Source organism: Colias eurytheme, chromosome 11 (assembly GCF_061535395.1).
Source record: "Colias eurytheme isolate Ceu_HAF_F1 chromosome 11, ilColEury1 Martin Lab GWU primary, whole genome shotgun sequence".
NCBI classification, from domain to species: domain Eukaryota; kingdom Metazoa; phylum Arthropoda; class Insecta; order Lepidoptera; family Pieridae; genus Colias; species Colias eurytheme.
Window position 1 is genome coordinate 6,950,372 of NC_142990.1, and position 22,920 is coordinate 6,973,291.

General features: G+C 31.8%; 1 protein-coding gene across 8 annotated transcripts in view; it reads right to left on the bottom strand.

Annotated features, from left to right (window-relative positions):
- The window catches only part of dnc (phosphodiesterase dunce), a 239,804-nt gene that overhangs the window by 30,516 nt on the left and 186,368 nt on the right, over positions 1 to 22,920 (bottom strand). For 6 of the 8 annotated variants that reach the window (XM_090106914.1, XM_090106915.1, XM_090106918.1 and 3 more), the window contains 3 exons: positions 18,604 to 18,792; positions 16,297 to 16,332; positions 1,729 to 1,830 (listed from right to left, as the gene is read on the bottom strand). In XM_090106914.1, the coding sequence (XP_089963040.1) occupies positions 1,729 to 1,830; positions 16,297 to 16,332; positions 18,604 to 18,792 (327 nt within the window). The remainder of the gene's footprint in view (positions 1 to 1,728; positions 1,831 to 16,296; positions 16,333 to 18,603; positions 18,793 to 22,920) is intronic. The other 2 variants (XM_090106913.1, XM_090106917.1) reach the window with 1 other exon arrangement.

Below are 22,920 nucleotides of genomic sequence, written 5' to 3' on the forward strand. Positions count from 1 at the left end.
GTATCTCAATACTATTATAAAGGCGAAAGTTTGTATGGATGTATGGATGTATGGATGTATGGGTGTATGGATGTATGGATGTTTGTTACTCTTTCACGTAAAAACTACTGAACCGATTACAATGAAATTTAGCACACATATAGAGGGTAACTTGGATTAACACATAGGATAGTTTTTATCCCGGAAATCCCACGGGAACGGGAACTATGCGGGTTTTCCTTTGCAAACGCGGGCGAAGCCGCGGGCGGAAATCTAGTAATACAAATAAAGGATTTAAAATGAATTAGTATTACGTAAAATAGTATCTACCCTTGTTCCTCATCTATTTCAGTGTAAAATAATGTTTAAAAAAGTCGAGGTTTTTGGGTGAAACCAACACAAAAACAAACAACCTTCTACAAAATATCTTTAGATGACGAATTTTTCAGCCCAGACGGTCTAGATTTCGCAACCTAGGCGCCTATTCAGGAAATATTAAATTCTAGATGCGTAGGAGTTACAATGGTCGCGTGGGACAAACTGAGAAATTATTGCTGTATCTATTCGTAAATCATGGTTATTGATTTTAGATGGCCATAATAAATTTGAAGGGGTTAAAAACTGCTAGATTAGTCATGTGTTGTGTATTAGTGTATTATATTATAGTGTATGTGTATTTAGGTTTAGACTTGTAGGTATAGGCATCTATTAGGAAAAAGATTGAAATTTTAAATGGAGAGAGAAATAACAGAAATACAAATAAATTAAATTATTTCCTACTAATATTATAAATGCGAAAGTTTGTGAGGATGTGTGTGTGTTTGTTACTCTTTCACGCAAATACTACGGAACCAATTACAATGAAATTAAGCACACATATAGAGGGTAACTTTGATTAACACATAGGGTAGGTTTTATCCCGGAAATCCCACGGCAACGGGAACTATAGGGTCTGTCTTTGTAAACGCGAGCGAAGCCGCGGGCGGAAAGCTAGTTTAAAATAAAGCCTTCTAAAAAGGGATTAGTATCCCTGAAATGTACGGGAATGGATATCGTATTTATATGCTTATCGGTCTATCTTGTTTGAAGAGCACCGTAAAAAGAGAGACCACTTTGGCTGATTTGATGAAATACCTATCAAAGCGAAAAGGTTGTAAACAGCCGTGTATTGATTGAGAATAAATATGGGTAAAACAGACTAATGTATATACTAGCTATTGAGAGAAAGAGAACATTCAACAATAGGCTGAGTAAAATAGAACTCCCATTATATATTTTCTGGATCAGGATATCTAGTACATTGATAGGCATAGGTTGGTACTTTACGCAAACAGATGCATTGTAATCTGTAAATTATTTCCTTTTTCGTTGAAGTATTATCAGGATAACTGTTAATTCCCAAATTTAGTACTTAATTTTGATATTTTTATAAGTCGCAATTACGTTATTGTTTGTCACCTGAATTGTCTGGGATTTGTCATTCCAAAGAGAAGCTTAATCTTTAGTACCTACTAGCTGTGATACAGAAAGCTTTACATTATGTAACGGAAGGGAAAATAACGTTTCTAAAAAGATGAAATTCGAGATGTAAGGACGAATCACATGTAAATGAATTGGTTCAGACGTTGTCACGATATAACGTAAGCTCAAGACGTGAAAAATCGTTATGGAATTTCCTTTATGCTTTCCTTGGGAAATTGTACACTAAAACCATAGATAAAATAATACTATAGTAATAATAATACTAACTTAGCAGCTGGTACGTTGGTGAGACATAAGAAGTTGTTTCGCACACTGCGCAGGCTGGCCAGGACTTGCGCGAAGGGAGTCACGATCAGGTCTTCTCCATGACTGTGAACAAAATAAATCAGCTTTTAGAAATAGATTATGCAGTTCATGTATGTATTTATAGAAATAGTGAAATCAAAAATTAATATGTTTATCACATGCGCTCAAAAGAAAAAAGTGAAACGTAGTAATCGAAAAATATCAGTTTTATTTATAGAGAGTACAGTTATTTATATTTGGATAATCTTTCAAATGTAAAAGAATCATATTTTGTGTTATATTTGAAAGTTAAAGCAGATGGATGATTTCAAGTAAAATAACATTTTCTTTTCAGAAATGTTTGTAAAATTCTCAAACGAGCAGTTAAATACATGGGTTTAATACACTTTCAAGAACAATGCATTTATTAAGAAAGTACGTGACTTATAGCTTTGGTACTTTGTAAATAAATTTTAAGTTAAAAACACAAGGGAAAAATATTTAAATACTGCACTGAAAAGAGAATATAAAATATATTATACTATTATGTATTTTAATATGTTATTACAATATTTAAATATGGTCGTTTTTTTTTTATCGGTGAGAACCAAACAGCTAACCCTACCAGATAAAGTTTGATTGATAAACGTAGATAAAAAAGTAAGTGTAAGTTAATACGCAATAGAATCTAAACTATTCACTTGAATGAAAGCTATAAATTGATAAATTTTTAGCATTTAATAGACTATATTCTAGTATAAATATTTATGAACAGTTATAACAGTAAAACAGGTTATTAAATGTAATCTTCGACATTAAATCTCATATTTTGGGATTATATGGAATCATCAATAAGTACTCTATGCTATTTATTAATCATTATATAAAGTATAAAACCCCCTTGAAGGATGGATTAATAAAAAAACAATTATGAGGCATTTACCAGCTCTACTCAGCTAAAGGAAAGAGCAACTTGGAAAAAGCTAAAATTGATAACAAAACAGGCATTTCAAATCGTCTAGATTTTATTTCATTACCGCAGCAGTATAAGAGCAGAGCATTATTAGACCTTTTATCGCCGTCAACTTGTGGTAAATTGTAATAACCCATAAAAAACGGAGTAATGGAGCGTATATTAACGTCTATACTAAACAATTTCATCGTTCTCTTGAGATCTCGTTGTTTTGAAACAAATACTTAATTATTTTTGGCAAATACAAGCTGAATATACAGTTTGAATTTACTGTATGGTATAATTAACTTTTGTAAACCATAAGGTCTTCTACAATTATTTTGAAAACAAATACTTAGGTAGCTATGTTCAATTTAATGTAATTGACTTTCAGAAAGTAAAATATTTACTGTTTATTTCATTGCGTCTTTTGCTTTTTAATTTAATCATTCAGCTGAAATTTCAGTAGCTCCAGTACGTAGTCATTTTTTTCATGTACAGTAGATACATATATGCTACTGATACAATGTAACAACTTTAATATTATTAAGCGAAAATGTGAATACATTTCATATCGTGTAATGGGCAAATTATTCAATAGATATTCATGAGAGTAAATTGTGTTCATAGAAACTTGTCCAGCGTTATTATGTTGATTACTTTTGTGAACCAAAGTTGTCTCCTAATAACGTGTTTACTAGTTTTAATGACTCTAGGTTTATTTTCTTAGTAACCCTTTTATGATTTACGTCATTTTTTTGCAATACATAAATTATAAAGTTCGTGCTTTATTAGCGTAGGTATTATTTTGTTATGTATGGTCGTTAAATAAAGACAATGCATATTATAGCGGAGAAGAAATCTCCACAGTTTATTTCAATATTAAGGGCAGGCTTCAGTCACTCAATAACGCATAAGATAAGATTAATAACGCACTCTTTACATGCGTAGGTACCAAAGCTTTTTGAATACCAATATTTTAGGTTTTCATGTGCTATTCAGGAATTAAGATTGACTTATTTATTATAAACATTAAATATAGCACTTAATTATACTCGGATCGTAAGCGTTATTTATACGACTAAATATTAAGAAGACATACCTAATCATAAACATAAACGCTATTGAGAAGGTATTTAGGCATCGTAAATTATGAATATTAATCGTAAAATCACGTTGGTATGCAGTATATAGGATTGTCATTTATCACGTGCGATCACGAGGGTTTGTTGAGGCAGCTCAGAATTGGCTAATGTTACTGGAGCCTTGCCCAATATTAAATAGGGAAACTAATAATCACGTGTTTACAAAATTGTGTCAAATTTTAAAAATAATTTTCGTCACTTTTGGTTAGTAACTTGTTTCCTATTTATTTCAAGATATCACTTGAACATCCAGGTCTTTATAAAGTACATAGTAAATTTATATGTTGCAATGGGTACATACAATTTGCATCGCAAACCTACTCCATAGTAAGAAAATACAATAAAAAAATCGTAGGTATTTATGTAAACAAAAAGATAGATAAGAAATCTATGACACAAAAAATGTTCACATAGATATTTGCTGTAGTGGAGAGACTATGTAGAGCAACGCATAGAGATAAATTCAGTATAGTTATTATTCATGGCACTTAATATAATGTTGTAAATATAGGATATAATATGTACAACAATAACAAACAAAAGTACTTAACACAGTAAAGAGTACTCATGCTAGTAGATCTGAATAAGGCCAATGATAAATAATAACTCTACGCTAGATTGGCTTAGCTTCTCCATAACAATTGGTAGTTGACATTAATTTATTGCGACGGAGTTTATTTCATTCCATCTATTATATTAACTACAAACCGTCGTAGATCAAGAAAAACATTGAATGGTCTTTAACATGTTTGGTTTAGGAACGTTAAAGAACATCTCGAAAGACTGTTCCATTTCTAGTATTTCTTATTGTTTCCGTCCATCAGGATGGTTTGCTACAATCAAATGTAAAGGATTTTTTAGTAGTTTGGTAGGTTTATTATATTTTTACAAATCAAGGTTATAACAACTTAGAGAATACGAAGACAAACTATTCGATAATTTGTCTAAGTTTCAATTAGAAAAGAACATAAATAAACATCATGAAAGTGAATATATTTCCAATTTGAATTAACTTCGATTTATGCCTCTAATTATAGGGACATACCAGGACGAGGGCCGGAGCCAAATCACGTACTGGCGTTAAATTGAATAAAATCTCATCTCGCCATTACGATTGAGCTTATTGAGTTGCCTGAAATTTGTCGTATAAACAGTTTTATTACGCCGTGCCATTTGAAGGTCTCCCAAAGCAGGTTTATTTACGATGTAAGCGTCTTCAAACTTACTTAGTAACGAATCACCATAATCAGCTCGACTTTATAATATCGGGTTTAGAGAAACAAGATGTATTTTTAACTGCAAGTCAAAGAGAAAATAACATAGGTACACAATATTTTGCTCGAGTAAGCATACAGTAAAGTCATTTGGTTGATAGCATTTCTATTTTATACGGTAAACTGCGAAAGTCAGAAATAACAAGCTACTGGAACTTTTATATTAAAAGCATTTGTGATAAACCTATATGAGGTTTTTATTGCAATTTATAATAGCTATCCCTATTAATATGTTTGAGACAAAGTAGGTTTCGAGGTTGTAATATAATGGTATAATCTGCTTATCGTCTACTATAAACAATACACTGTATTATGTCGTAAGATACATTATGTACCTATAACATATAATAATTCATAGTACCTATGTATAAAGTAATAGTAATATATTACTTTATTTTTATTTTTCTAAAAAAAATACTACTGTTTTCTTTGGTAGTAAAAATGCACGCTTATGGTGGCAATATGCCCATTCCCATTTCTCCCTACGCCTATAGATTTATTAAATTATTATATAGGCATAGTTTTTTTATAGGAACAGTGATTTTATATTTTTTTGTTTTATGGCATTCAAATGATTTATAAATATAAATTTATAAAGAATAGAAAAAATTCGATCACGAGGCGGGACTCGAACCCGCATCCTTTCGCGCCATTCCGGGGCGGATGCCTGACCCCACTCGTGACCGACGACGAGCAATCGAATTTATTCTATTCTTTCAGTTTTATGTGTCTGGAGGGACACACCACAGGAGGGACACAGTTGGTCAGGCATCCGCCCCGGAATGGCGCGAAAGGATGCGGGTTCGAGTCCGCCTCGTGATCGAATTTTTTCTATTCTTTATAAATTTATAGGAACAGTGATTTTCCCTTACTTTAAAATTAAAAATCAGAATATTATACATATCGATATTAGAATCATAGATTCCGTTGTTTCCTGCAGTTGTTTCATTGATAAAAGTTCAATGGAGTAAATGGTACGGTATCATTTAACTACATTTTATCAGTTCGTATCTTAATCCGCGGAAATACGCATCGAAGTTAATTATTAGAGAATAAAACGGATTTACCTCATAATCCACGATTATACAACCAATCAAACAAATAAGAACAAAATATTTTGTTAAAATTATGAATACTTCTGACAATTTTATGACAAGGATTTAACGTACTGACATTGATATGCTGTTTTATATATTTTTGATAAAAATAGGTTCTATGTGTGGTTCTATGTAGTTTAGTCGTGCCAATTTCGTCCCAAATAAGCAATGCAAGTAAATAAAAAAAATATATACTTATATGGACATTATTTAGCATTTTCCTCTCAGAGTCATCTATGGTGTCTGTACGAGTCTGTGCAGATATGTTAAACATAAATTATTATGATAATATTATTTCATTTGATGAGTAAAATTAAGGAGTGCACAATAACGATGCAATGTTAAATCAAAATTAGGTAACCACAAACATTCCGGGGCGTCATGAAGATAGAATTGAAATTCTGCAACATTTGTACGCCATTCATCTTGCTGCTTCTGAGCGCTACTGATGTAAAACTAAATTCCGTAAATATTACTTTACTGATCTCTTTCTCTACTCTTTTGTTATAATGTTTAGGAACTTATAGATATAAATAGAAAGGAATTATAGCATAACTTTATGCACTAGTTGTTAATTTATATGATATATTTATTTAATTCACACATTTAGTCATAAATCGCAAATTTATAAAATCTTATATATAAAATTCTCGTGTCACAATGTTAGTCTGCATACTCCTCCGAAACGGGTGGACCGATTCTCATGAAATTTTCTGTGCATATCGGGTAAGTCTGAGAATCGGCCAACATCTATTTTTCATATGTACCACGGGCGAAGCCGGGGCGGACCGCTAGTTATTTTTATAAAATCATTCCTGAATAAAAATTGAACACAATATCGAATCCATATAATAGACATGAGCTTCTTTACGTTATTTTAACTACTTTTAGAATAATTGTTTCTTGGTTCAAAATCTTTGTCATTTCACAAAGAGAGGATTTGAATTGCAATGTCTGATTTGATTATAATTATCTTCATTTACTAGAGTCCAGAATAAAACACAAAAGGCATAATACCTTCTTTGATTACTTATATTACTTCTCATAACAATTGTTCGCAATCTAAGTTCGCAATATGGATGCTTAATTCTATTTAAATGAGGTTATTTATAGATTTTATTTTGTGTGTCGATGCCTATTTCAATAATTGGACATTGCATACAAGTCAAACTAAGTAACCTTATCATAAAGCAAATTAACTAAAATAGAATATGTTTTTATACATGCTTGGTTCGGATACTCATGCTGCATGCAAGAAGATAAAATGAAAAATAAGCGATATTTTTAGAAGATATACAGAACCAAGTAAACCTACTAGCTACTGTTATATTTACGCATTACGGAAATTAATGAGCCGTTGCCATAAGTTACATTAAAAATAATTTCTTCCTTATTTTACATCTCCACGTCATACTTTTTGTAGCAAAATGTCATTGTTCTCGTACAATTTTAATTAAAATACATTCTATTCCATTACCTTCCTTTGATATATAATAATTTCATAAAACATGTTTGCAAATTAATCTTGTGTACCTACTGCGCTTGGTCGAGATCTTTTGGGCGTATCGATCTTCATGGTATTTTGTATGCTTTCATAGGCGTTGGCTTTTATTCATATAATGTCAAAAGAGTTTCAGTGTAACTTTCCTTATTTGATGCATTGTATCTTAGCATTTTATTTTCGTTTCGTTGTTGAAATGAGAAAATTATCTCGTCGGCTAATCCGTCGGTGTATTATGAAGTCGAAGGTCTCGCGGGAAATTTGCATCGAGCCCTCATTTCTATACAGGTAATAAATACAATAGACCGAAAGTTTGAAGGACAGTTTTATTTCCCTAGGTGAGAGTGGAGTGTTTGTTTCCTCGCTGCCACACTCGATAGGTCACAGTGACCTACATCTTAGTGTTAATAGGAGTTTACAGGACGCCGAGCCGGTTAATGAAAAACTGCTCTTTCTGCGAAGTATGTTTACGCATCAACAACTTTGCCCTCGTAGGGATATTGATTTTTACTGTACAATTACAATTTAAGAAACACTTCTGACAACAGACATTATCCAATATGTAAATTTACTTTTTATATTTTAATGGTAATTTACAATTTCAAAAAGGTTTTATCGTAAATATCTATATATGTATATAGAATTAAAAGTATGCCGCACATAAAGGATTATGTGCGGCATACTTTTAATTTATCATTATTAAATATATCCTAGGAAGAATATATTTAGTGCTTGTAAATGTAATATTCGTGATTCCGTATTACTTAACTGTATTTGTTGAGTTTTAGTTCATTAGAATATTTTACTTTATGCACAACGTTCAATATCGATTTCAAATACCTTGCGCTATTATTTTATGAGGTATTGCCGTTTTAATGGTATGGAATTATTTTGCACCATATGTAGAAAAAGCCACATAAAAGTGATTTTATTCTGAATCGCTATAATATTTATGTAAAATGTACCAAACCTGTATGACCGACAGTACTTAATATCCTTTACTAAAATAATTTAAAGGACCTAGTATCTATTTGAAACTTATTTTTACGTAGTAATTACTTACGTAAACCTATTCCATATGTTAGTAATTAGTTAATGCTTATTAAATAAATTATTATTATTAAATAATATTAATGCTTATTGCCAAGAAATGATATACTAACTTACACGTTCCGTTTAAGTGCTTTATAATAAACTATGGCGCCTAACCGTTTATTTGATTATTCTATTTTATTGGTAATTAAATAAATCAGCGTTGATTATGTCTGCTCTTTATCAACAAGAACATATTTATTGTAGGCCCGTTACTTGTGCTGCCTAGAAGCGGCACGTGTTTAGAATTACCGGCCCACACAGGCTTCAGAGTAAATTTAAATAATGGACAATTTAAATAACTTTGCAAATTAATAACGTTACTTTTTAACATGCTAATATATGAGTGGCTATCTTTATTTAATAAGCAGGTAAGTTCCATATTCATGACTCAACTCAACTGATTAATCTTTTGATAATAATTAGTAAGAAATAATTATGACACACCTTGCAATTTGATAAAGTTATTAATTAATTCAAAGGTATATTGTGGTATTTTTGATAAAATCGTTTTTAAGGAGATTAGCTGCTTTAAAGGCATATGAGATTAAATATATTCTTATCCACGGAGATTAATTACTACTGTAGAAAATAGCATTGGGAAATATTGACAAACAAATCTATTTCTTAGTAATAAAAATTTTTGAAAAAATTACAACAAAGAAATATCTCACGCTTAATTAGTTTGTTTATAAGAATTATCGTTGGAAATAGACGAGGGGGTGAAGCTGTTGTTATTAGTTAGTTTAATGAGAGCGTCCTACGACTACACAAAGACAATGGATCAATACCATCTTCATTCTATTTATAATTGCGTCAAAAAGACTTCAGTAGACAAATACTTTTTACTTCAGTTTTTTTGATGTTTGCCCTGTGTCTGGGGTTTAAAGAGAAGGTGCCCTATTTCTAAAAATACCCAGAAATAAATATTTCTAGCAAATCCTTATGTCATTAGTATACAAACGTTAAAACGGCAATGTGGGAAAAAAACCTGTGGTTTGTTTAAAATATTGTTTACCAAATATGATTTGATCGAGATTGTTCCAAGTCATTATAATGAGATTTATAAAACATTAGTTCCTATCGATAACATTTTAAATAATAATTAAAATTTTAAATTTAAGCTAATCACATTGTAAAGAATTAATTTACTCTTCTTGAGAATAATTTACTTCATTAAATATATTTATAACATTTATAATTACATCTGACTAGAAAACATACGTTTCAATTAACAAACATTCTAAAGTACAATATCAAAATGATAACGTATTTACAAAATTATTTTTCTCAAATTAGCGGTTCAAAGGTGGAATAAATAAAGATTTTTAGCATTGCGCCGCTGTCCAATTCAAAGACCAAGAAATTGGAGAGCTACAAAAACAGGAAATTTGAAAAGAAAAATATAATCCCGATAAAGGTCAAAAGGCGAAGTGTTCAAAAACAGTACGGAAAATCGGTAAATCCAATACCAAGAATCTCAAAAAAATGAATGTCGTGAGTCAAGTTCTTTGTAAAAGGTGCTACTATTTTTAAACTGCACTGCGAAAAAATCGATCGCGATAGAATATTTTTACGTGGGATCCTATTGTTTTGCCGTTCAGGACTAAAGCTTAATAACATTCCTTCTAGGTAAAATTTTCCAAATATTTTTAGATTAAAGCATAAAATAGAGATATTAAATTGCCCCATGTTTGAAATATTTCTTTTATATTCTGTAGAGACTGACATTATTATTTTATTAGAAAATTGCGATTTTCGTGGTTCATATACATACATACATCTTCCTAGCTGAATGATTTAAATGATCTGCAGAACTACAAAAAATATGTTTTGTTCTCTTAGTTCAACTACGACAGGAAAGGTACAAAATCACATAGATCTATAATGTAGTTTATAGGCTAGGTTATATATAAAAAAAAAACATGCAGTTGTAGATAATTACTTTGATAATACGAGTCACTGGACAAATTACGACGAAGAGAGAAAGGATAGTGGGCAGATATTTGATAGCAAAACAATTCGCCGATAGCAATCGTATTAATTAGACGCGGATTGATTTTCTCTTTCAAGGGGAATTGAGGCTTGTGGGATGGCCAAAAACTAGTTGGTAGATCCTAAAATAGAAAAAAATATGTAAGTAATGAAAATTGTATGTTCAAATTCAGCTAGAAAATTCGTATTGTTTTTTTTATTATCTAGTAGAAAGATAATACTGGGGAGATAAGTTTAGGTATCTGTACTATAAAATATATTCATGTTTCTCATACATATGTCTAATGAGATGTATACCAATTATTTTTCTTTTTACACGTTCTTGACAACTTCGCAGCGAGATATATTACAAAATAAGTCATTATTTTGATCAAAGGGGTTTTAAATTTATATCTCGTTTAGAATATTATCAATGGAAACATAATATCCTTCCTCACATGAAGATAATGATGTTTTCCATATAATTTTATGAGTAAACAACGTATCTACCTGTTGAGCTTAAGCTTATTTGAGCATGGAAATTTCTTGTATTATATTTTAAATTAGAAAAGTGTGTAGGTTTAACACAAAGTGCTTACTGTGTAGGACGTAAGTATAGAAATATGCTTTAACAATATCTTACATCACGTCCACATCGTAGCATTCATTTGAACACGTTTTTTCGTTTAAGAGAATTGTTAAAAGCTGCGGGTGGTGTCAAGTGTATGGGAGAAATGAATTTATTCAATACTGAGTTATCGCTTGCTAGTGTAGGCAAGTCATTACTTTTAGTGCTTATAACAATTTTTATATAGCTTTACTATTCATTGAGCATTTTCGTAACAGCTTAGGAGTTTTAATGATGAATGATATGTAGATGACATTGTGGAAAATACCTCTTTTTTACCTTTTACTTTAAATGAGACATAATGTTAGCATTTGAAAGTGTCAGACTTAATCAATGCTTATTAACATATATAATTAGTATTACTCACGCATCACGCCTGGTGCGTTCATCCCAAAATTTCTCCCAAAATGTAGAGCGATTTTTGATGCGTAGTACGCTGGTACTTAGAGTGCGTGGCAATGTGCTGCCACTGCTTGCGCACACACTAGTTGCCATGCTGTGCTCTGACGCTGAGCTTTTCGGTATGTACCCGATATGGCTGCCAGCGCCTAAACGGTCTGACTGAGATCCTGAACGCTGCATCTTGCTCGTTATTCACAATTACATGGCACGTCACTCGGTGGGCTTATCTTATTTATAAATACGTTCCGTTAACACTACGAGAAGTTTATGACGGGGTTACGCTTTCGTTCTTTGTTTTGATGGGAACATTCAATATCTATATTGTTCCCTTGCACTTTATTTAACGTAATTAATTGTCCATAACATTATGTCAACAATAAGTTTATATTTGAATAATAATTTACTGACCCGACATTATCAATGCGGGAAAATAATTATTATTATATCGGGTGTCCCTTTCGATAAAAACGCAACTAGTGTTTTTATAACTCGAACATTGATAAATATCATAACATGTTAATCAATAATATAAATCTAAAGCCGCCTCTGAATTATGTTTAGCTGCTTATCATTAAAAGATTAGGCCAAGGTAGGCTAATAATACATAAATTTACAAGTGACACGGAGTGGTACAAAGTTTCTTGCTCTATCAGCTTTTCGACTAGGGAACAGGGTCGACCAGTGAGTGACCTCGGTCTTGTCCAACTACGAGCTTCACACACCCGATACTCGACGATAAGCACGTTTTTAATTCATAGGCAAATATCATAAAGAGAACACGGCGCGATTGCGAATCATACACGAGATCCGAAATACATAGAGACGGAACGAGATTGAAAGTCACATTTTAGCGGGGTTCTTGTTTGCAAGGGGTTTCGGTGACGCGGTATGGACTATATTATAGCGCAACGCAATGTGGTCGGGGCATGAATAGTAGCGTGCCGTCGGCGCGCCGCGCGGACTGTCAATGGAGCTGAACGAGGCGCAACGCCGGGCGACTGCGTCCCACTCACTTGCCCGGCCGCCGCCGAGAGTGCGCGACTTCCACCGAGGATAAATTTGGCGCTAATGGAAACTGGCAGCGGTGAGCGCCGGTAATCAATGCTCGACGTGGAAATCGAGGGCCAGGACAACATTATCAATTTCAAGTCAATTTTAGGTGTATCCTATGCTTCAGGGAACACGTGAACTGGGATGAGGTTATATACCTAGTTAAGTAAATATTAATAAATACTGGTTAATAATTAAGGTGATGAATTAATTTTTCTAACATTTACGGCCCTTTTCAAACCTTCGTAATTTTTATATTATTAAAGTTGTCGTGATGAAAATTCTTGACAAGAAAGTTCAATAGTAACACAATACGTCTACCGTTTTAGAAACATGATTCCATGATATTTTCTCGATAGAAAAAAAATACAAAGTTCTCATTGTTATTTTTTTATAATCTCTGGCATCTTCAAAATAACAAACGTAAAGTTACGACTTTTTGGATATTAACTATAAAATATACAACCTATACGTCTACCGATTTAGAATTTTGAAATATGCGATGGTTTTGAAATAAACAAGAAATACTTGAAATTAGCGCGCGACCAGCCAATATAGCGAGAGCCGCCCTGTACCTTCCTACCCCGATCGCTGCACGAGTCATTCCCGCTACGGCCGTCACACGGGGAACTTGTGTCGCTCGCGCAATCGTAAAAAAGGGTGACAACACGATAAGACAAAATGAGACAAATGGGGACAATAAAGAAAATAAGAAGAAGAAACATAAAGGTTGGAGAAAAAAGAATGCTTACAATTGGAACAAATTAATGAAGAAGTTGGTTTTATTTTAAATTTGATGATAATTGTATTATAGACGATGTTTGATATGTACCCCTGTTTTAAGTACATAACGAATGTGTAAGATTTTTTTCATTTATAGCATAGATAATCTTTTCAGAAATCCGGAATCCAGAAGGAAAATAAACCCACTGATTGTTCACAATGTGAACCCACTCCTTCGTAAGTACCTTTATTCAGTCAAAAATGTATGTTATCAACGTTCTACTGGTTTTATCGCATGATTCCATTTTTAGCAAAAAGCAACAAATTGCAAAGAAATAAAAAATCATGGTGAACTTAGTGGAAGTATGGCGGACGTGATATGGAACAGGAGCTCATTGGAGTAGTATTATATTTAAAAAAAATACGAAAAAATTTCAAGAATTACATTTCTTAGTAGGTGGTAGATAAGTATGTTGTATAAAGAATTTGATGTTGATATTTATTTCATTTATACTTACTATACCTGTGCGGGAAATTGCTTAGTACTAAAACAGGTTTATATTCATATTTACATAGTAATGTGAGTTTTAATTTCGAAAAATTTTGTGTAAGTATATTAAATTGAGTTCCTGGGTGATCTGGAAACACAATTGGGCCCGGAAGATGGCGCTGCAGTCACTCCTCCTAATCACATGAACCGATTTGGGTGAATATTTGTGTGCACATTTCATTGTTGTGGGATGATTGGTTGATTCGTTTTCACATTAGCTAATATTATGTATTTTTGTTGTAAACTTAATTTAATGTTTATAATACATTATTATTGGTATAAATAAGCCAGTGTTCGTCTCACATTGCTGTACCTGCCTACCTACCCTACCAGGGCCTAACTTTGTTCTGGCTATTTTATTTTGATTATTTGTAATGAATAATTACAATTATAATAGAGTGCAAAAAATAAATACATGCGTCAATATATTTTGTGTTTTTTTTAAAACAATTTTTCTATTTAAAAAAATATCATTCCGACCGCGGCTTTGCCCGCTTGGAATTAGGTTATATCGTGAATCCTGTTTTATCCCACAGAAGTGTTCAGTTCGGATAAAAAGTATCCTATGTGTAAATCCAGGCAATTAGCTATATTTTATCAAAATTGGTAATGTAGTCTTGACGTGATTAAGTAACAACTAACAAAAAAATATACAAATTAACATCCAAAGTTTCGCATCAGTTTTACTGTATTAGTGATATCTTCCACTCTTGACTTTGACTGAGAAGAATTAGGGTTTATAACTTCTTTCAGAAATAGTACCTTTCATTTCTGGGCATGATGTAATATCTACGTCAGCATCAAATTCTATCTAAATCAATTCAGTAGTCCGCGTTATTGAGTACCATTTCATTTTTTCAGAGTAACAATATTTTTTGTTATTTTAAAGATTATTTATAACCTGTATTATTTTGTAATAAAGTAAACATTACGAAATGATAATAATTATTATTAATAATGTCTAAGTAGTTGTTAAAAAGAAGATTATTTGTTTATAAGCAAGAAAATAAAACCAATAAATCAACAATTAATTAAATGTATGACAATATTATAACTGTATGACGACTCCATACATGTTTGTCCCGAGTCGGCCAGCGGCAGCGCGGCGAGTTTGCAAGAATGACTTCGCGCACACCCGCGTTCGCGATAGCGAGCTATTAGACTCCGCCCGCCAAGCAGTGGATTTTTTTTTGTGTATCGTCTTAATTATTTGTCATTTCGGTTCTTGGTACAATGCTATTTATAAACAAAAGTAAAACATCACATGCCAACTGTTAGTATCACCGTCAAATGGTGTGTTTCATGAAATTGTACGGATTTTAAAGAATCATAGTAAACATGTATAATTAATTTACTGTGAAATAAAATTTAACACAACACGCATTGGAAAACTTGTGGAGATTCAACTAAGATAAATTAAAATAAAGACTCGACTTAGTAAAATGTGCGCTAATTTCCGTCATTAATTACATTAAATTACAAAAATTAACTCATTGGGACCACAATTTACGTAAGCACTATTTAAGTGGATTACAAAATACATTAGCATAGCCGAGTAAAGTTCAGTCAATAACATCGCATACAACAACTAATTGTGTTTTTCGCTGGTTCACGTCTCTTTCATCTATTAATTAAGCCAATTACTGCGACGATATGAAATTTGATTAAAATATTTCATAAAGCCGGGGTCAAATGCAGCTTATATTTTATTTTGCCAAAATAATACCAGACATAGGTATTCAATGTAAAAATAAAATATCTCGTTAATTTTAACGAGCTAGAATAAAAATGAAAATGAAATGAAATCTATTCGGAATGATTTAGAATAAAAAAAAAGTCAAATAAAAGTACACAAATATACCTATTATCTTCCATGAATGCCTTAATTGGTTAAAATAGGACTAGAATCTCTTTATATCGTACTATAATTATTGAGAATGATAATTTTCAAACATGCAACTCTATTTTACTACTTGAAAAATACTTACCACACAATCTTTCTCACTTAAAATATGCTGCTGGGATGCTCGATACAAACATAAGAAAAAGAGTGCGTGACAAAACTACACACAGTGGACTAAAAGCAAGGAAGATAGACATCTCATACAAAAGCTACAAAAGCTGACATGCTAGGTAAAAGCGCCCAGGTAAAAAGTACATACGCTCTATCCAGTTGCGCAGCCTCCACTTCCTTGAATCTGTAAGCAATTAAAAATATGGAAAAGAAAGATAGAACGAAGACCTCAGATAACACATACTATTACGCTACCTAAGCAAAGGTCGTTGTTACGACATTGCAGGATGGAGCTGACACCAAAAGAGTTTGTGCTGAGTTGTGTTGTGGGCTGTGGCAGTCTACCGTGGTGACGGCAATAGCATGAAGGTTAGGTACATTCGAGCTCGCTTTGCACTCGATACTAGGATATAATATTCACAAAGACGACACAGTTTACGGATCATTCAAACATTTATGTACTGATGCATGCTATCGCCAAATTGTTGGCAGTTTGTGAGTAAGCTTACTACTTTCATGTTAGTCATTCACAACATTGAAACGTTTTGAGTGTAAATTATCTTACTTTTGCGCCATCTGAAGTAATCCATTGTGGTGTATTACACAAATACATGTATGTAACGTATTAATTACCGTCGATTGCTATCAGAGATGACAAATCAAAACGTTAAAAATACGTTGTACCTTTTGCATAAAGTTTTTATGAACGTTTTCATCAATAATGAATTTGATTTATCTACATGGTGTTTGCTGGACGAAACTCTTTTTTATTTAAATCGTTAATACTATGATAGTGAAAAAATGAATGACTGCCTATGGCTATAATCCAACAGTGGTATATGTTTTCATTATGTTTGATGTGTTTACTACCTGATTATATATAAGAGGCAACTGTTTAAAGTACAACATTAATGAATGATTATTATCGATGACGTCGTGTCTATCCATAAAAAAACAAATATTAAAGCGTACTTTCTTGTTGCGATAATATGATAGAGATCATAGGCGTTAAATCGAATTAATACGTAAAATAAACTTTCTTATCTAAAGTTGTAAATTTTTTTGTAATACTTGCACGTGAGAACGTGAACAGTGAGTTCATGTTGCATCATTAGTTTTATCAATTTCGTAGTTAACTGAGATAATGTTGCGCAATAATGATTGTAGATATATTAATCACTAACGTAGCTGTAGGTACATACAATTGAAAACCAAGCCATCGTCGGTCTGTTAAGAGTATCATGATGAGTAATAAGAGCCCTTGAAGATGCTGAAGTAGAAATTATTGATTTCTACCGGAGTTTGTGAAGTCAATAAAATTATATGTACCTTTAAAATAGGCCGTTTCTCCAAGACTTGAATTGAGTTTAATATTTACTGAAATTTGCAAGGTTCGCTTATCATTAATTAATAATGAGTCTAGTTTGTAAGAAGATGAATGAATTATTTCTTAATTTGTATCAATATATTAAAACGAATTCAATGCTCTTTCGCTAGACTTTATATTGATTATTTTCCTAATAAAAGAAAATTTGCAGGTACATAAAAAGAAAAATAGTTAAAACTACATGTAGAGCTCTAATCGTTGTCAATTAATATACGATATGTATAAGGTTGAATATGTAATATTTAGAATGGTTACATTATTTGAAAATTTTCTGAGAATTGAAAAAAGTTTATATTTTCAAATTTAATAACTTATAAAAAGTAAGTATTTTGATAAGAAATTTAATTTGTATGATTGGAGGTTTGAGCTCTTCGATTTGTGCTGCTTTATAATACCCGCCCTTGAAACTTATAGCAACACGTGTATGTACATAGTATAACTAGGTAAAATGTATATATTTTTGAATATCTAATAAGGTAAAAAGCGAAAATATAATATATATTTATGGTTGGTAGACAAGTTACGCCGTGTGATTTTTTAATGTGAAAGTTTGTAAGGATGAGTGGTAATGTTTGTTACTGTTAGCTGTAAATAGCCGATCGGATTTCTATCAAATTGATAAGGTGGTGGTTAGTTTGGGCTAAACGCAGGCTAACTATACTGCGTGAGAAGAGCCGCGGGCTCCAACTACTAATATTTTCTTTATATTCAACAAAATTAATCTTAAAATCGCATCGGTATGTTTGAAATGGCGATTGATATGCATGAGTAAATAATTTTGATTTTTGTGATTAGTAAAATTATATTGTAGCCACAGTCTGTATAATATCGATTTTATGATTTTAAAGTTTTTCTGTGATATATTATCTTAATGTGGAGTAAATTTGTACCAAACTCATTGATAAACCCTTCTTTACATCTCATAGACTTATCTAAAGCAGTACCAAAAGTTCTATTGATAAGAATTTTATATTTTTTACCACTTTCATTGAATCTTAACTTCAACATCGTATTAATTACATAACACTATCGTTTAGTTCAATAGCTTACAAATGACCAAAAGCTCACCTCTCGCTGGCAATCGAGCTATTCCTTGACATGGACTTGGGTGACATTTCAAAGTCGGAATCGGATCGGTAGAGGAAGGACTCGCGGCGTTGCGGCAAGGATTGGAGGACGAGCGCGGCGGACGGCGAGCCCCCCTCCAGCGGAGAGCGGGCGCCCCCCGCACCCGCGCCGCCATTTTCCACATCGAAGCTGGAACAACGGTAATTGGTTAATAAAACAATATAAATATACACAAATGCAAATAATTAGATAAACCGGAATATCGTAGAGACTAATAAATCGGGTTTATTCGGGTTGGTTGGAAACGTATTTCACTTAATTTTAACTATGATATAGGGTAACGGCACCAGTGGTCAGCCAGGCACCAGTGATCAGCCTATTGCGTTGTTTATTGGCCATAAATATCGCTGTAATCAAAATAACCAAATCACGCGCACCTTAATAGAAGCTCTGTTTCGTTATTGGTTCATGCATCACGCGATAGGAGTAGCAGGGGGTCAGGGGAGAGAAGTAAACACGTTCGTACAGGTGCTGTCCGCCGACAAGAGCAGAAGTGTCATGTCTGCAATATTTTTTGTTTCATGTGGTGCTCTTTTGAAAGGTGAGAAATAACATATTTTAGTATGAAATGTGATTGTGTTTTATAGATAATAACTTTATAGATTACTTAGAGCATTTAATTTTGTGAAATTTGATAAAAAATATTGTTTTTTTACTTAAAAATTTGAGGGGCTGACCATTGGATACTGATTTTTTATGAAAGATCCAATGGACAGCCCCTGGGGCTGATTACTGGGTTTATTCCTAATTGTTAGAAAACCCAGTGGTCAGCCGCATTTCAAAATATTTTTTTCAAGCGGCTGACCACTGGGTCTCAATCTGTGGTCTCAATGATCCAGTATTCAGCCACGATGTTATTGAAATAATATTTGAAGTATAAATTCGAATGTTTGTGTTTAAATCTATAAGTAATACTTCATGTTAGTTAAGTTTTACCTGAAATAATTGTATTATGTGTTTTCATATCCAAAAGTTATTATTGTTCCCTTTTTTTCTTGCTAAAAATGCCGCCAAGACAACAGTATCCTCCAGAGAAATCCTCCGAAAGAGATCCTCCTGTGGTTGATTATAATTATATATATTGTGGATTATAGATACATCAATAATATTATAAACTAATATCGCTGATTTCTTTAAAAAGAATTATTGCTGTTTTTATGATAAATAATAAGAAGTACCTAGAAAATAAGAAGACACAAAGAGATTGTAATAGTATGTTTAAAATAATATTTGTATTGTGTGCGATATACATTTTTTTGTGCTAAGTGAATCGTTGCTATAAAAATGTGATTAATATAGTTGATTTTGATATAACATTGTTTATTTTGATCTCATAATTAGTTATACTTACTAAAGGCTGAACACTGGGTTCAACAAGGCTGTTTATTGGTTTTTAGAGGCTGTTCACTGGGACACTGGGCCATTTTTTGTTTAAAATTAATTATATATTTTACTAAGAGAATTATTGTTTTTGATAAACGCTGATTCGAAACTACAATAAACAATAAATCCATACATGTTGTACGTTTTTTTATTCGACGATTGTTGTAGAAATGGCAATTGTCAAAACTTCAAAAAGCTGTTATGAGGCTGACCACTGGTGCCGTTACCCTATATAAATTATACGACGCTGGCAAAGAATTTCATTTTGTTATATACTTTTTCTTGGCGATAATAAAACAATACAAATACATAGAGCATTAGACAAAATCAAATCTTGTTGAGAATGATAAAGGAATGATATATCGGAATTAATTTTATGCAGTTTTTAGAAACGCATTTCATTTGCAATCGACTTCAAAGAGGGTGGAGAAACTGATTTTTTTGGGCTTGTAACCTCAGAACTTTCAATTAGAGTCTAGACCTTCCGGTTGATGCCATTTTAATTTTGTCTAATTCTCATAACTTTGTTAACAAAATATAATTATGTAATGCATAATTAGATACAACGTTTAATTTAAAGGTCGTGTGTAAGTCTTGCTTGTATACCCTGCAGATTTATTTCTTAAAATAGTTTTTTTACGTGGTTTATGTTATTTTCAGCCGTAGGAGTAGTACCTTGATTGATACCCTTGAATAGCAAGTGGTGTTTTTAGCTCTATATTTATCTTAAGTGGTGCACATCAATAAATTTTTATATTCATATTTTATCTATTTATCTATTTATATGTATATGTTTTATTGCTCTAGATAAATTACAAATTGAAACTTAACCTAGGATACATAATACATATAGTAACAAACGGCGGCTTCATCGCTAAATAGCGATTTCATCGGTTGTACAGAGAGAAATTAAGTAAAGAAAAAGAGAGTTTCGATAATAGAACGTTGTTTGGTTGATAGTGCCTTTATCTGCCACGGTTTAATCTACATGAAAACAATCATACAGATGTGTCTGTGTAAATATGAAGATTAAGGTAATTAAATATAGACTTATCAGTTATCTACTTGATTAGTATAATTACCTGCTTATAACACTTTACTGGATTTCACAATAAATAATGTAGTGCTAAGAGACCAAACTCAAAGAAGTTGGAATCTCTCGGTATATCTGAGAATTTTTACTTAATTTTTTAGCCATAATAAGCCTTAGTAGAGCTTTAGAGTTAGTTTTATTTTTGTTAATGGTATTCCAAGACAATATCAAATTGCATTATAATGTTTAATAGTTTCAAAGCATTAGGAAAGATTTTCAAGACATGAGCGACATCTCTCGCAAAGCTTCAGAACGAACGTACCTATGAAAATGCAGGTTTTTCATAGTTATAGAGTTTCATTGCAAGATGTCGCTGTCATGCAAATACTTTTCTGTGCAAAATATTTAAAATCAATATATTTTAACAACACAATGAGGTATCGTATATAGGTCATAGATTTGTATAGTTTTAAACGGCTTGTCTTTACCTAAGTAATTAAATAGTGAAATGCCGGAAGCTCATAAAACTAGTATATTATATTAAACATGTTACCTCTATCAATTTGAAGATTGTTTTTCCATGTAGAAATATAGACATTGTTTATCGCTATTATGCAATTTACAGCAATTTATAATCAAATTGTGAAATAATGTGGAAATAATGATGTAGGTAGAGACGTTATAGCCTATTTACAATTCATTTGAATACATGCTATGTAAAAACCTTTATAAGTTGCGTAAACACTTCACAATTATAAAAATATTTCTGTAAATTATAAACCATTACCTATATATATTTAGCATATTATGTATTAGCATAGTGGTTGTACGAAAATATTGCGTAAAAAGGCTCTACAACTCTATACAGTTTCAAGTTTAATATTGAATGTTTGTTATTTGATACTATGATATTTTATTGAAAATAATGATTCTTATTATGTCTCGAAAGGAGTTAAAGAATATTGCCAATATATGATCAGGACTTGGTATTTGGATTTCTGTACACAAGATATTCTATAATCAAGTAAGTCAAACAGTAAAGATAGTAATTAATTAAATATTGATTCTACTTGGGTTGGGATAAACTGGATTAGTAAAGGTGTTCTCAACAAACGGTAGCGTTAACTAATCAATTAATACATCTATTGGTAAGTTAAATGGATATGAACAAATGTATGTAGTGTATACAAATGTATATAGTATTGTATGGTTTTCGATTATTTGTATAAAACGGATGTTATTAATTGAAATATTAAATCTATAAATTCAAACGTTGCACACACAGGTTGCACAGCTTATGAAGTGTATTGAAAAAACTATTGATATTTGTATTAAATATGAATACTAAAGTGCATCCTTTTTTCTGAAAGTGGAAATGTTAAAACATATGCTACTTTATCTTGATTGCAAAATTAAAATTTGTTAGTAATATTTTTAAGGGTTAGTTTTTATATAAATTTCAATAACAATTAGTTTGTTCGTATCTAAGTCAGAATAGTTATTCTTTATGATTACTAATAATTTCTCATTTTAAATAAATAGATCGGTTTAGTAATTTCCATAATTAAATGATTTAAATGCATCCTAATCCCGATTGTTTTCTGATATACCAATCGTTTAAATATTTGACCTCAATTACAATATAATTATGAATATTCATTCCAAGATTTATAGAATGTGCGGTTAATGAGTGCAAAAAAATTAAACAATCTCACACGAGGGAGTATAATTGATCGCATTATGAGGAAATTTTATCGTTGATTGAGAAGTGCTAACCTAAGGTTCTACGTGCATGTAAACATTTGTGAAATAGTAAAATAGAAGGTACATTTGTTAAGATC